Below are 16,460 nucleotides of genomic sequence, written 5' to 3'. Positions count from 1 at the left end.
TCTGCTCAGTGCTACAAAGTGATTGAGTAAAATAATGGTAGCCCCAGGGGAAAGAATTTTCTTCTCTGAAGTTAGCTTTTTACAAATTATGCTGGAGTCTACCTCAGCTCACATCAATGAGAACCTTGTTCCAACACAAGTGTCTTCCTGGTAATGGTATCTATTAACTTCTTTACCTAGTTTTTCAACTTGATGCTACCACTATTGAAATTCACCATTCAAATCTTTCCCACCTTAGTCGAACTTCCCAAATGGGACATTTGATCTCATCCTTGAAGTTTCCTATACAAGTACCTGTAATTTGCCTTCCATCCTTTCCTCTCTACTAAAGCACTCTCTGTAGAATTCCTCTGGCACAAAATCTAATAAAATCCAAGGACCTTCCCAGGGATGGCATTCTTTATTTCCCAATGTTATCTGTTCCATTTCTTCTAAAATGTTGCTTCTACTTTGACTTCTATGGTACAGTCTAATTAATTCTCTCCCTAGATCTCTGAAATTTGATATGATGGATAAACCTGATATTATTTGAGATTCCTCTGCACTTCTATGGCCCAGACCGCCATCAAGTCTAAGTTTAAAGAGATGAAAAATCTCCAAGCTAGTCCTTGAAATCCATTCTCATCATACAGATCCCTCCATAGGATAACTTTTCTTAATAATTATCTGAATTGCATTCTTGTTTTGTCTCATATTTCTTCCTGAACAAATCAAAATTTTCCATGACAGCATTCATGCTTACACATTACTTGAGAATATCAACTTCCAACTCTTTATCATTCCAAATTCATTTTCAGTTACACTCAGTTACGGCTTCCCTTTTTCATCTACCTAATCTTTTTGCCAACACACACCTCTGAACTTTTGCATTCACCAGTCAATCCACCAGAAATTCCCTTCCCTGTCCCTCATTGAAAACATTTTAAGATCTACTCAAACCTCAGAATATTCAAGAAGCCTACATTGGTCAAGCTGTTCCTTCCCATTCATCCATATACTGAGTACAAATGATCATTTCCATCTTCACTTTATTGCTCAATACTTTGTATTTTGTTACTTTTTGTAATTGTACCCATATCACCTGAGTTGTGCATCCTGTTCTTCCTCGAATATATTATCAGTACCTAAGAACAAGGTCCATTTATTCTAGTCATCTAACAATTCAATTTTAAATTTTCCCTGATGCCTAATGCAGATCCACCCTCACAATAAGTACTTAAAGTGCTTGGAAAGTATTTCTCGTCTGACCATTTAAACATCCCTAGTAACTACAGTATTAATCAATGAACCACAAAATGCACAAGCAGTCAAGTAATTGAACTGTTGTTAACATTTACCTGTTCCATTTTGATCAGGAAACAATCAATGAAGTCCCGAGGATTGTTAATGTCTAGAGATTCTTGGTGTTCTTTTATTTTCTCCGAAAGATAACTTTTTGTATAAGTAAAATTTTTAGATAATTTGTTATGACTCCCTGGGAAATACTCCATTAAAGCAGGAAAAGCATTGCAGATCTAAAAGATAAAAAAAATGTTTATTAAGTAAAAAACACTCAGTGAAGACATGTAAATCATATGCAAAGTCCTGGCTAGAGACTGTTAATATACAACCAATAAACTATGGTCTTTCCCTTAAGGGAGGAATTTCACTGTGCATATAGTAATTCTCTATGCTTACAAAAACTTCAGGAAGAGAATATGACCAAAGAATAAAATGATAATCATTTCTTAGACTTATAGATCATTGTCAAAAATAAATAACATGTTTATATCAAATCTCTCATGTGTTACATCAATTTATCCTACCAACTGGAAATATAGGGTGACATTAATTGATATGATTCACATTTTGTAGATGAGGACAGAGGTTAAGAGAGTTTGAGTAACCTGATAAAGAGCATAAGCTAGTGTCTGCTGTTTCTCACTTGCATCAAACAACCTCACAAACAGAATCAGTACGTTATTATGGAGAATGTCTTGAAAATAACAAGAAATCCAATTGAGCATTTTATGTATAAAATAACTGTGCACAAGAGCAGTTAAGTGAGTTCTCTAAGATCACACAATTATCTCTTAGACGGAATATAAGACATGGCAGCTCAGCATAGGGTGATATTGTGTTTGTTTAGGGTTCTTACACCACAAAGCCCAATCATTTTGTCATTCCTAACCCAGTTATCTTTTCAGCTAGGATCCCAACTGAAGCATCAAACATCCCCTCCCAGTTCAGAGTTTCTTAGCAGCATCTATGCTCTCAAATATTCTCCTTCCTTGATATCCTAAATTAGGATATTACTGACAAGGAATGCGATGGGGAAGTCTCTAAGTGTTGATTGAAAGGCAATCCTTGTGGGTAATGGAAGTCTTTCAGCAAGAGTTTGGGTGCCCATTGAATGCTATGGCCATATTTAGTGGACAGTCAACAAAATGACTTATGGAAATTAGTCTTTGAAATTCAGTGGAAAAACTACTGGACAGGGAGCAAACGGACTCAAATTCAAGATCTGTATTTGGGCATTCATTTTCTTGTCTGTAAAATAAAGGGCTCAGCCATCTTTCCCAGAAGTTTACTCTATGACACTAAGCTCTGGGCAGGACTGTGGTATTCAAATATCCACTTCACAGTTTTGTCCATAGAGAATTTTGGTCTTGTCAGAGAAAGGAGTATCAATGGTTTCTCAGAAAGAAAGGATCTTGGTCTCACCTGCACCCATAGGGAGCTCATAATACTGACGGCTTCATTCAATAATTTCAACAAGTTAAGAAAATTCTGATCTGTATAATCAAAACGATTCTGGAAAATAATGGAGCAGATCACATTGCAGGGAGCACAGCCCAGGATAAAAGTGGGATTGCAAGGTGAGGCTAAAGAATCGGAAACATTAAAAAAAAATTAAAATGCACATATAAAAGTGTTTGCATTTGAGATAACAGAGAAAAGCAATTTTAGAAACTTTAAAGCAATATCTCCCTAGATATTCACTTAACAGGAAAAATTGATCATGCATTAAATCAACATATCACTTCTATATTAAACCTGAGTTGACCATTACATACTAGCCAGTTAAATAATGGTTTTCCCTATACTCTATTCACATCCACCACCTTTTTTTACATCATTCTAACCCAACATACCTCTTATTTTGGAGGGAACTAGAACACATTTAAAAAGTCCATTTCTTAATTTATGTGTGCAGAATAACTTCTATTTTCAAAGACTGTAAACAATTAAGGACTGATATAGGAAGAAAAAATTGATAGAGACTTCCAACTTTTTATATTTAATGAATAGTTGAAATAATTGTAAAACATAAGGGGAGACTAAAGAGACAGAGATTATGGGTGAATTTATGTATTTGAAGGAATAAATGTATAACAGAAGAATGCATCAGATTTCTTGAAAAAAAAAACTAATGTATATGAACAACAATAACCTCAAGAAATGAGGAAAATCTCAAGTAAACAATCTTGCACAATGCTTAAAAGAATTAGAAAAAGAATAACAAAGCCCATAATCAGTAGAAGGAAAGAACTAATAAAAATCAGACCAGAAAAAAATGAAATTGAATCTAAAAAGTCAATAAAGATAAGATTGATTCTTTGAAAAGATAAACAAAATTGATAAACCCGTAGCAAGCCTCACTAAGGAAAAAAGAGATAAGACTCAAATAAATAAAGTCAGAAATGAAAGAGAAGAGATTTCAACGGATGTCATAGAAATACAAAGGATTATAAGAGAATACTATGAAAAGCTATATGCAAAGAAACTGGATAACCTAGAAGAAATGGATAAATTCTTAAAATCATAGAACCTCTCTAAACTGAACCAAGAAGAAACAGAGAATCTGAATAGACCAATCACAAGCAAAGAGATTGAAACGGTAATCAAAAACTTCCCAAAAAACAAAAGTCCAGGACCAGATGGCTTTCCTGGTGAATTCTACCAAACATTCAAAGAAGACTTAATACCTATTCCTGTCGAACTCTTCAAAGAACTGAAGAGGAAGGGAATCTTCCTAACTCATTCTATAAGGCCAACATTACTCTGACACCAAACCAGATGAGTGCAAGGCACATACAAAAAATTAAGGCCAATATCCCTGATGAACATAGATCTGAAAGTGCACAACAAAATATTAGCAAATTGAAAACAACGGTACATTAAAAAGATCATACACCATGATCAAATGGTATTTGTTCCAGGGACGTAGGGATGGTTGAATATCTGCACATCAATGAATGTGACAAATCACATTAAAAAAAATGAGGAATAAAAATCACATGATCGGATCTTGTCAAGATGGCAGTGTGACGACATGCCAAAATCTGTGGGATACAGCAAAAGCGGTTCTGCAAGGGAAGTTTATAGCAATTCAGGCCTACCTCAACAAAGAAGAAAAATCCCAAATAGACAATCTAAAAGTGCACCTAAAGGTACTGGAAAAAGAACAACAAGCAAAGCCCAAAATCAGCAGAAGGAAGGAAATAATAAAAATCAGAGCAGAAATAAACAAATAGAGACTAAAAAAAAAAAAAATAGAAAAAATTAATGAAACCAAGAGCTGGTTCTTCAAAAAGATAGACAAAATTGCCAAACCCTTAGCTAGACTCACCAACAAAACAAGGGGAAGGCTCAAATAAATGAAATCAGAAATGAAAGAGGAGAGATTACAACGGACACCTCAGAAATACAAAAGATAATAAGAGAATGCTATGAAAAGCTATACGCCAACAAATTGGATAATCTAGAAGAAATGGATAAATTCTTAGAAACATACAACCTTCCAAAATTGGACCAAGAAGATGTAGAAAATTTGAATAGACCGATCACCAGAAAGGAGATTGATACAGCAATCAAAAACCTCCCAAAAAAATAAAAGTCCAGGACCAGATGGCTTCCCTGGTGAATTCTACCAAACATTCAAAGAAGACTTAATACCTATCCTTCTCAAACTCTTCCAAAAAATTGAAGAGGTGGGGAGGCTTCCTAACTCCTTTTACAAAGCCAACATCATCCTGATACCAAAACCAGACAAGGACAACACAAAAAAAGAAAATTACAGGCCAATATCACTGATGAACATCGATGCAAAAATCCTCAACAAAATACTAGCAAATTGAATACAACAATACGTTAAAAAGATCATACATCATGATCAAGTGGGTTTCATTCCAGGGATGCAGGGATGGTTCAACGTGTGCAAATCTATCAATGTGATACACCACATTAACAAAATGAGGAATAAAAATCACATGATCATCTCAATAGATGCAGAGAAAGCATTTGACAAGATACAGCATCCATTTATGATAAAAACTCTAAATAAAATGGGTATAGAAGGAAAATACCTCAACATAATAAAGGTCATATATGAGAAACCCACAGCAAATATCATTCTCAATGGAGAAAAACTGAAAGCTATCCCTCTAAGAACAGGAACCAGACAAGGATGCCCACTCTCACCACTCTTATTTAACATAGTATTGGAAGTCCTAGCCAGAGCTATCAGGCAAGAAAAAGAAATAAAAGGGATCCACATTGGAAAAGAAGAAGTGAAATTGTCACTCTTTGCAGACGACATGATTTTATATCTAGAAAACTCTAAAGATTCCACTAAAAAACTGTTAGAGGGGGCTGGCCCCGTGGCCGAGTGGTTAAGTTCGCGCGCTCCGCTGCAGGCGACCCAGTGTTTCGTTAGTTCGAATCCTGGGCGCGGACATGGCACTGCTCATCAGACCACGCTGAGGCAGCGTCCCACATGCCACAACTAGAAGAACCCACAACGAAGAATATACAACTATGTACCGGGGGGCTTTGGGGGGAAAAAGGAAATAATAAAAAAATAAAAATAAAAATAAAATAAAAAAATAAAAAAAAAACAATACTGGGAGGTGTACCAGTATTGTTAAAAAAAAAAAAACTGTTAGAAATAATAAAGGAATACAGTCAAGTCACGGGATACAAAATCGACATGCAAAAATCTGTTGCATGTCTATACACTAACAATGAAGTAGCAGAAATAGAAATTAAGAATACAATCCCATTTACAATTGCAACAAAAAGAATAAAATAACTAGGAATAAACTTAACCAAAGAAGTGAAAGATCTGTACACCGAAAACTATAAAACAGTGTTGAAAGAAATCAAAAAAGACACGAAGAAATGGAAAGATATTCCGTGCTCTTGGATTGGAAGAATTACCATCGTTAAAATGTCCGTACTTCCTAAAGCAATCTATAGATTCAATGCAATCCCTATCAAAGTTCCAACGACATTTTTCACAGAAATAGAACAAAGAATCCTAAAATGTATATGGAACAAGAAAAGACCCCGAATAGCTGAAGGATTCCTGAGAAAAAAGAACAAAGCTGGAGGTATCACACTCCGGGATTTCAAAATATGCTACAAAGCCATAGTAACCAAAATAGCATGGTACTGGCACAAAAACAGACACACAGATCAATGGAACAGAATTGAGAGCCCAGAAGTAAACCCATGTATTTATGGACAGCTAATATTCGACAAGGGAGCCAAGAGCATACGATGGAGAAAGGAGAGTCTGTTCAATAAATGGTGTTGGGAAAACTGGATAGCCACATGCAAAAGAATGAAAGTAGACCATTCCCTTACACCATGCACAAAAATCAACTCAAAATGGATTAAAGACTTGAATGTTAGATCCGAAACCATGAAACTTCTAGAAGAAAATATAGGCAGTACACTCTTTGACATCAGCCTGATCAGCATATTTTCAATCCCATGTCTAACCAGGCAAGGGAAATGAAAGAAAAAATGAACAAATGGGACTACATTAAACTAAAAAGCTTCTGCACAGCAAAGGAAACCATCAACAAAACGAAAAGGTAACCTAACAATTGGGAGAAGATATCTGCAAACCATATATCAGATAAGGGTTTAATATCCAAAATATACAAAGAACTAATACAGCTCAACAACAAAAAAACCAACAATCCAATTATAAAATGAGCAAAAGATATGAACAGAGATTTCTCCACAGAAGATATACGGATGGCCAACAGGCATATGAAAAGATGCTCAACATCATTAGCTATCAGGGAAATGCAAATCAAAAGTAAAAATGAGGTATCACCTCACTGCGGTCAGAATGGCTATAATTAACAAGACAGGAAACAACAAATGTTGGAGAGGATGTGGAGAGAAGGGAACCCTTGTTCACTGCTGGTGAGAGTGCAAACTGGTGCAATAATTATGGAGAGCAGTATGGAGTATCCTCAGAAAATTAAAGATAGATCTACCATATGATCCAGCTATTCCACTGCTGGGAATTTATCCAAAGAACTTGAAAACACAAAGGCATAAAGATACTTGCACCTCTATGTTCACTGCAGCATTATACACAATAACCAAGACTTGGAAGCAACCTAGATGCCCATCAAGAGACCAATGGATAAAGAAGATGCGGTATTTATACATGATGGACTACCACTCAGCCATAAGAAATGATGAAATCCGGCCATTTATGACAACATGGATGGACCTTGAGGGTATTATGATGAGTGAAATAAGTCAGAGGGAAAAAGTCAAATACCATATGATCTCACTCATAAGTAGAAGATAAAAATAATGACAAAGAAACACAATGCAACAGAGATTGGATTGGTGGTTACCATAGGGGAAGCAGGAAGGAGGAGCGCAAAAGGGGTAATTAAGCTCACATGTGAGAGTATGGACTATAATTAGTTTTTGGGTGGTGAACATATGTAATCTACACAGAATTCGAAATATATTATGATTTACATCTGAAAATTAAAAAATAAACATTGTTCAACCTCAAAACAAACAAACAGAAAATCACATGATCATCTCAACAGATGCAGAGAAAGCATTTGGCAAGATCCAACATTCATTTATGATAAAAACTCTCAATAAAATGGTATGGAAGGAAAGTACTTTAACATAATAATGGCCATTTATGCCAAAACTGCAGCAAACATCATACTCAATGGTAAAAAACTGACAGCTGTTTCTCTGAGAACAGAAACAAGACATGGAAGCCCACTCCATCCACTCTTATTCAACATCGTACTAGAAGTTGCAGCCAGAGCAATAATACAAGGAAAAAATTAAATGTGATCCAAATTGAAAAGGAAGAAGTAAAACTGTGACAATTTGCAGATGACATGATTCTATATATAGAAAACCCTAAAGAATCCACCAAAAATTATTAGAAATAATCCACCAATGCAGTGCAGTTGCAGGGTACAAAATCAACATACAAAATCAGTTGCATTTCTATACACTAATAACAAACTAACAGAAAGAGAAATCAGGAATACAATCCCATTTACACTCATAAAAAAGAATAAAATACTTAGGAATAAATTTAACCAAGAAAGTGAAAGTCCTAAACACAGAAATCCCTAAGATATTATTGAAATAAATTGAATAAGACATAAATAAATGGAAAGATATTCCATGCTCATGGATAGGAAGAATAAATATAGTTAAACTGTCTATATTGTCTAAAGAAATCTACAGATTCAATGCAATCCCAATCAGAATCCCAATGACATTCTTCATAGAAATAGAAAAAAGAATCTTAAAATTCATATGGAACAACAAAAGACCCCAAATAGCCAAAGCAATCCTGAGAAGAAATAACAAAGTTGGAGGTATAACATTCCCTGAATTAAATTATACCACAAAGCTATAGCAATCAAAACAGCATGGTACTGGCAGAAAAACAGACACATAAATCAGTGGAACAGAATTGAGAGCCTAGAAAGAAAATCACGCATTTATACTTAGTTATTTTTTGACAAAGGAGCCAGGGGCATACAACGGAGAAAGGAAATCTCTTAAATAATTGCTGTTGGGAGAATTGGACAACTAGGTGCAAACGATCGAAAGTAGACACCACCTTACACTATACACAAAAATTAACTGAAAGTGTATTAAAGCCTTGAATGTAAGACTTGAAATCATAAAACTCCTAGAAGAAAATATGGGCAGTATACTCTTTGTCAATGGTCTTAGCAGTATCTTTTTGAGTTCCATTTCTACTCAGTGAAGGGAAACAAAAGAAAAAACAAACAAATTGGACTACATCAGACTGAAAAGCTTCTGTGAGGCAAACAAAACCATCAACAAAACAAAAAGACAACCCACCAACTGGGAGAAAATATGTGCAAATCATATATTCGATGAGGCATTAATTTCCAAAATTTATTACGAACTCAGACAACTCAACAACAAAAAATGAACAATCTAATCAAAAAATGGCAAAGGATATAGACAGACATTTTTCCAAAGAAGATATACAAAACATTAATGTGTAAAGATATATTCACCCTTATGTTCATTGCCTCATTTTTCACAATAGTCAAGACTTCGAAACAAGCTTAGTGTCCATCAAGAGATGGACGGATAAAGAAAATGTGGTGTATATATCTACAACAGAATACTACTGAGCTATAAAAAGGGTGAATTCTTGCCATTTGCAACTACATGGACGGAACTTGAGGGTATTATGCTAAGTGAAATAAGTCAGATGCAGAAAGTCAAATTTGTTATAATCTCACTCATAAGTAGAAGATAAAATCAACAACAATAAACAAACACATAGATACAGAAATTAGATTGGTGGTTACCAGAGGAGAAGGGGAGAGGAAGGCAAAAGGAGTGACAAGGTATGTGTATATAGTGATGGATGATAATTGGTCTTTGGGTGGTGAAGAGGATGTAGTGTACACAGAAATCAAAATATAATGATGTATATGTGAATTTATATAATGTTATAAACCAATGTTACCTCAATAAAAGAGTTAGCCAAATTAAAAATAAAATAAAATTCCTTAATCAAAAGAAAAGAATGGACAATGAAAACAAGACAATTTCATTTTTAAGGAATCATTGAAGAGTAAACATTTTACATCATAACGTTATTTGACCACTACTAATTATCACAGTAGATATTATGCAAAATAGACTGGAAATTTACAATACCCTTATTGAGTATATTAAAATTGTATACTTTCTTGCATCTTACATTTGCTTTCCTCAAAAGAACTTTATAAAACACAGACATATTTTGTATGGCAAAAGAATTCTGGATAAAGCATATAAAATTCTTTTTAAAAAAGATATACGGATGTCCAAAAGGTACATGAAAAAATGTTCAACATCACTAATTATTAGGAAAATGCTAATCAAAACTCCAGCGAAATATCAACTTACACTGGTCAGAATGGCAATAATTAACAAGACAAGAAATAACAAGTGTTGGAGAGGATGTAGAGGAAAGGGAACCATCATGCACTGCTGGTAGGATTGGGAACTGGTGAAGCCACTATGGAAAAAGAGTATGGAGGGGTCTTGAAAAATTAAAAATGGAAATACCATATGACCCAGCTATCCTACTATGAAGTATTTATCCAAAGAACAGGGAATCAACAATTCAAAGAGATTTACACATCCTTATGTTTGTTGTAGCATTATTCACAATAGCCAAGACTTCGAGGCAAGCCAAGTGACCATCGATGGATGAATGGATAAAGAAGACGTGGTAGATATAAGCAATGGAAGACTACTGAGCCACAGAAAAAGACAAAAGGGTGTCATTTGTGACAACATGGATGGACTTTGAGGGTATTATGATAAGCAAAATAAATCAGAGAAAGACAGATGCCATATGAATTCACTCATATGTGGAAGATAAACAAACACACATGTGGATAAGGAGAACAGATTGCTAGTTACCAGAGGAGAAGTGGGTTGGGGCAGGGTAAAAGAGGTAAAGGGGCACATTTGTATGTGATGGATAACAACCAGATGATTGGTAGTGAACATTTCACTCCATACAGTAACTGAAATGTACACCTGATATTTACACAATGTTATAAGCCATTAAGACCTCAATAAAATAATTAAAAAATAAGAAGGTAGATTTGTTTATCTAAAATAAAAGTAAAATGAGAAATTTTTATTTCAAACTGAATCCAGGGTAAGGCAAACAAAAAAGTTAAAGTTGATAAATGGAGTCCTTTTACTTCCTCATTTCATATATAGAAAACAAAAGCAGTTTTCTGCAATTAGGAAATACAGTCCTCCACCATCACTAATTAGCCCCTAAATTTAATTTATTTGGGTAAAACTACCCTTTGTAGACCTGTGGGATATTATTCTGCATAGTCATCAACAGTACAGTGTATTTTAATAAATTTTAAAATTTGACCATCATTTTGTCAATTCTATCATTTTATAGGTGAAGAAATTAAAGTAGAGGAAAGGTTTTCTTTTTGGTGGGGAACTTTAAAATGAAATCATAATCAAATGACCAATAAACTTTATATGCAAAATGCTCCCAAATTAACTTTTATAGCTTTACTTAAAGGTAACTTGAATAATAAATGATATAAAGAAACAATAGGGCATTGAATACTAGGAAACCTGTTGAGTTATCTGCTTCTATGCCAGGCTCCTTTACACATTCTAGGGTTCTGAAATTTCAAAAAAAGTTTTATTTTAGCTAAGAAGGTGGACAATAATTTGCAACAACTAAGGGATGTGTGTATGTGAGAGAGATTCACAGGTAAAATCAGATTTGTAGTTTTTCCTTTCACTTCTTTTGGGAGATACATTTTAAAATAGGGCAAATTGGAATCAAAGCAGAAAATCAGTCATTGTGAAAAGCATGTGATAGGTTTGTAGAGTTGGCAGAGGAAGGTAAATAATTACCATTTAATTCTAATCCAAAATCCAATAAAGAGGGGGGAAAATAAGTAACATTGAAAACAGAACCAATTATAGTTAGGGAGAGGGATTAGTAGCAGTTGAAGTTTAGTTAAATGAATCCTTATAATACTTGGTATTTGTATATTTTGCAGAATTATGCTGTAGCATATACATTCATGAAACATGTAACTCAAGACAATATAGTAAGTGGTGGCTAATATGAAATAATTCATGCTGATAGTTTTTAAATCATGCTTTGTTTATATGAAAATTATAATTGGTGAGAATTCCACAAAGATATGCCAAAGCAATTAAAACCATATAATTAAATCATAAACCATATATAGCATTATTTCTGGTGGGACTGGAGGAAGGTACGTTGGAAAAAACCATCAGACACATCAGTGAGGATGACCATACAAACACAGTCCAATTAAATGAGAGCACATGTCAGTTGGTTCAGCAACATAAGGGTGTGAAATTTTATTCACACTTGACAAGTGTTCCCTAGTGAGATGTTCTGGAATAGGTAACTCACGATTATGCTATGGGAAAAACAATGCTCTTTAACTTTTAAAAAATGACTCAAAACCTTCTACTTTTACAATCTAATGATTTGAAAATAAACAAACAAAGCTGGGACAGGACAGGATTAAATGACCTTTTATGCCCACACTGTATGCACAATCATGAGAGTACACTCACAACAAGCAGACATACACAAAATCTCCCTTGGCTCTCTGCTTTACACTCTCCTTCTTCCATCTGAGACCTCATAGCCACTACCCATAATGAAAGATTTTCCTTCCCCTGAAAAATTTTCAAGGACGTTATTAGAAAAGAGAGCTAGCTGTCTGTTAAGGTCAGAGGTAGAGAGTATGAAATCACTCACCACCAGTTTTTCTCAACTCCTCCACAAGGCAGCTGGCTTCCTGTTGAACATGATCTTCAATGCTCCTCTTTCCCATGCCAAAATTCCTCAAGGTCATGAGGGAAAAGCGCCGCATCTCCTTCCATCTCTTCCCATTGCTGAGCACTATTCCTATCAGAGGGGAAACAGAAACTGGAAGGGAGGTTCTCTACAAGGAAAAGGAAGCTGACACTTGGCACCCTTGTGGATGGGCCAAACTCTGCTGAGGAGATTTTCAAGTCTCTGTTTTCTATTTTCTCATTCCCATTACCACTGCTGAACATGCACACACACACCTACCATGTCTTTTATTATTAGTTCTTTCAATTATTGGGAAACTGCCTCTTCCAGAAAACTCCTCTCCCTGATCAATCAGGGCTTCCTTCACTGCTTCATATCCATGCAGCACCACAGTGGGCTCCAAGCCCAAATACAGAGTGAACACAGGACCATAGACTTTTGAAAGCTGGAAATGGAAAGATAATACCAGTAATAACAAAAGAAGTCACAAATTGGTCTACATTTTGTACATGATATTATCATCTTGTATTTTATATGTTTATTCTGCCATCACAGCTTTAAATACTTCTGAATTTTATTCCTAAACATGTTGATTATTATAGCTGCCACATATGGAAGGCCTATGTTGTGCCATGATCTGGGCAATTGGTACACAACTTACATATAATCCTCACATCAACGCATTCAGCAAGTTTATTTGCTGTGTTTCACAAATAAAGAAATTAATGTCAGAGAAGTACAAATTCTTTTGCAGTGCACATTGGCTAATAAATAGAAGATCCAAATTTGAACTTACGTTTTGTCAACTTCTGATGCTTGAGCAATTTCTCAGTCCCCAATGTCTCCCATCTTTGGAACAATATGAGGCTAATTGCTTCAGTATCACCTGTGGAACTTCTCATGGGAATTCTGTTTTAGTAGCCTGTAATGAATACTAGAAATCTATATTTTTAAAAATGAGCACAGATGATCTAACACCTACTCCACTTTGAAAGCACTGGTATTACTAACACGGAAAGAGAGGAAGCATCACAGAGGCAATGCATGAACATATAGCATCTCATGGAAGAACAATTTCTTCTATCCTGCATCACTCATAGGGCATAGACAGCAGCTTTGTGCAGAATCCAAAAGAGCACTCTTACCACCCAATGGATCCTGAATGATTATTTCTTTCACTCAATTTTGCTGATTATGAGCCCATAGCTATTTCTTGAGATTAGACATAATTTGCTTCTTCAGAGAACTTTAATTTTCATGACTAATCTGAACAAAACCCATAGCTCATAAAGAAGGTAACTTCTTGAATAGACTCTCTAATCTTTTTCTCCTTCAGGCAAAATATCTCAACAAATGACTATAAAACAATTTAGACCAGTGGCATTCCAGACTTTTGCCACTTTATTATTTTGATCCTATTTTAGGATTACTTAAATTTTTCTCTTCTTCCAAAATGCATTACTTCATTCCACTATCTGACAATGACAAAGAAAAAAATCAATGGAAACATCGACGTGTGCAGTATTTTCTGTACAATGATCTATTTTAATCATTTGCCACTAGGAATGCATTTTATTTAAAAGTAAAGGTTAATTTGCTTACCCTTTGCAAGCCACAGAAGGAGCACAAAACATACTTACATTGAGTAAGGATTTGCTTATGTCCTTAACATCTAACCGCAGGATATTTCCAATAATAGGGAGAGGAGTGGGACCAGGTGGCAGCTTCCCTTTCCTGGAGCTTTGTTTCCAGAGTGAAAGGAAAAGCAAACAGGAGAGACAGAGCCCCAGGACCACAACTGGATCCATTGTCTCTTCTTGCTTAGACAGCTGTGAGCCTGAAATCCAAATCTTTTATGACACTCTCTGTTAATTCAGCAAGTGCCCCCTCTGACGTATAAAAAGACTAACCAGTTAAATCCTCTTTATATTCTCTTTTGAGTGGACTTTTGACCCACCGATAAAGATGGAAATAAGGTGTTCTTTGGTCTTGCTCTTCTTCTTTCCGATCTCTTATCCTTGAGATTCAGGTTTAGTTTGCCTGGAATGGGCCAAGAAGTAGCAATTAAAAAACAAATAAACAAAAACCCTCACGTAGTTTCAAGTGCAGCCGAGATAAAGAACCACTGAAGTAAGCGATTTGGTCCAAAATATTGTGCAATATTCTGGATTCTCAGATTGATGACCAGTTGAGAATTTATGACTTTAGGGGAAATCAGTGAATCCTATTTCTTAAATATAAAAAATATTTATCTTGTAATGTTTTATCAAACATTAAGATACTTTCTCCTTAAAAATGTAAGCCTTTTAAATATTTTACTGTACTGTACTAACATTATAGACACCTAAACATAAAATAGCTACCATAACTCACATCTTGTATAACTATATATATATATATATATATATATCAAGTAAAGTGCTAAGTAAATATACACATCTTTTACTATTAACCCCCCTAAAAATCACAGAAAAATAGAGTTTGTTATCTTTTATTTTTAAAATGGATAAAGGGAGACACCGGGATCAGACAGGTCACAGGTGGGAGGACTGAGATTAGAACTGAGACTTCTGATGACCACTGTGGTGCACTATTGCTTACACTACTCTGCCTCAAGAACAATTTTAGAAAAACAAAACAAAACAAAATAGTATTTACTCTGAATTTACACCCCATTGACCCTGTTCATGAAATAACAGGATTCACATTAAATAGATGTCCCTTATTTGATTCCAAGGATAAAAAGACCATAGGTTCTCCACTCTCTCTGTCACTACAGAGGTGAAACTTGCTCAGTGTAACTGAGGGAAGAGTGAATCTCAGAGAATTTAGGCAAGGAGAGCTTGAGAACTATGGCTCCCTCCATCTCCCAGTTGCCTCCAGAGACAGCTGCTTCTGTGCTTTTTTGGCCTGTCATTGTCAGAAATAATGAAATACTGTAGTATGTAGTAAGCAGATGGAGATTGTAGACAGAACAATAGGTGTGGTGTGGCTTCAGTGAAGGATGAAAGGCAGGGACTTCATTAAACAGACCCACAGCACAGAACCACCACAACGTGCAGACCTGATAAGAGATGACATTTAGTGGTGGTGAGGATCTAAATATTACTGTAATGATATACGTTAGTAGATAACTAATGGGAAAGCTTGAACAAAGACATGCTCTGTAAAGATATCATTGTAGTGTTCCAAATTGATTAGAGCAGTTATTTCTAACCTCTTTTAGGAAGGGAAAAATTAAAATGTGTCAAGACCTCTGTTACAAACTGTTTTAGTTCTCATGTTTACAGGGAGGCTGACAAATAGAAGTTTTCGCACCCATCATAATCCTTTCAGTTCTCTAAATTATCTTTGCCTAAGGCAAAATTATTCCCATTTTAATGATGAGGAAGCTGACCTTGGAGTTTCAGCATCTTGACTAGGTACACAGACTGCGGGTGGTAGAGCTCAGACCTCACATCCCCTGAGTCCTGCATGCTACGTCCAAGAAAAACATTGAGTTCAAGTAAGTTCTCCAAATTTACTGAGTGTGTACTCTGACTCAATATTCCATGATTCACCCTGAAAAGTGACGTTAAAAATAAACATTAATTTGGTTAATGATTACAGCAACTGTTGATTAAAATGGGGTTCAGAAAAGTTTAGTTTTGTAACCTTTAGAACTTGAGTGAGTCCAGGTCTCTGTGAACCTTGTATATATGACAAAGAGAAGCAGTAATTTGCTGCTTGACTCACTTGGATGTAAACTCTAAGAGATATTCACCAGCTTATTTTAGATAAGATAAGTTCAGTCTCTCTCTTTAATTTTTTTACT

General features: G+C 35.2%; 1 protein-coding gene across 3 annotated transcripts in view; it reads right to left on the bottom strand.

Annotated features, from left to right (window-relative positions):
• LOC100061470 (cytochrome P450 2C19) overlaps window positions 1–14,684 on the bottom strand; it is a 31,970-nt gene extending 17,286 nt beyond the window's left edge. Inside the window, exons 1-6 of one of the 3 annotated variants that reach the window (XM_070224272.1) lie at window positions 14,557–14,684; window positions 14,287–14,483; window positions 12,926–13,091; window positions 12,608–12,757; window positions 2,704–2,864; window positions 1,338–1,514 (exon numbers count right to left, since the gene is read on the bottom strand). In XM_070224272.1, the coding sequence (XP_070080373.1) occupies window positions 1,338–1,514; window positions 2,704–2,864; window positions 12,608–12,757; window positions 12,926–13,091; window positions 14,287–14,454 (822 nt within the window). In that variant the 5' untranslated portion in view covers window positions 14,455–14,483; window positions 14,557–14,684. Of the gene's footprint in view, window positions 1–1,337; window positions 1,515–2,703; window positions 2,865–12,607; window positions 12,758–12,925; window positions 13,092–14,286 lie in introns of all 3 variants that reach the window. The other 2 variants (XM_070224262.1, XM_001502107.5) reach the window with 2 other exon arrangements.
• Between the last annotated feature and the right edge of the window lie 1,776 nt (window positions 14,685–16,460).

The sequence above is a fragment of the Equus caballus genome, chromosome 1, assembly GCF_041296265.1.
Source record: "Equus caballus isolate H_3958 breed thoroughbred chromosome 1, TB-T2T, whole genome shotgun sequence".
NCBI lineage: Eukaryota > Metazoa > Chordata > Mammalia > Perissodactyla > Equidae > Equus > Equus caballus.
Note: the sequence above shows the minus strand (reverse complement) of the source record. Positions and strands in the feature narration are given on the sequence as shown.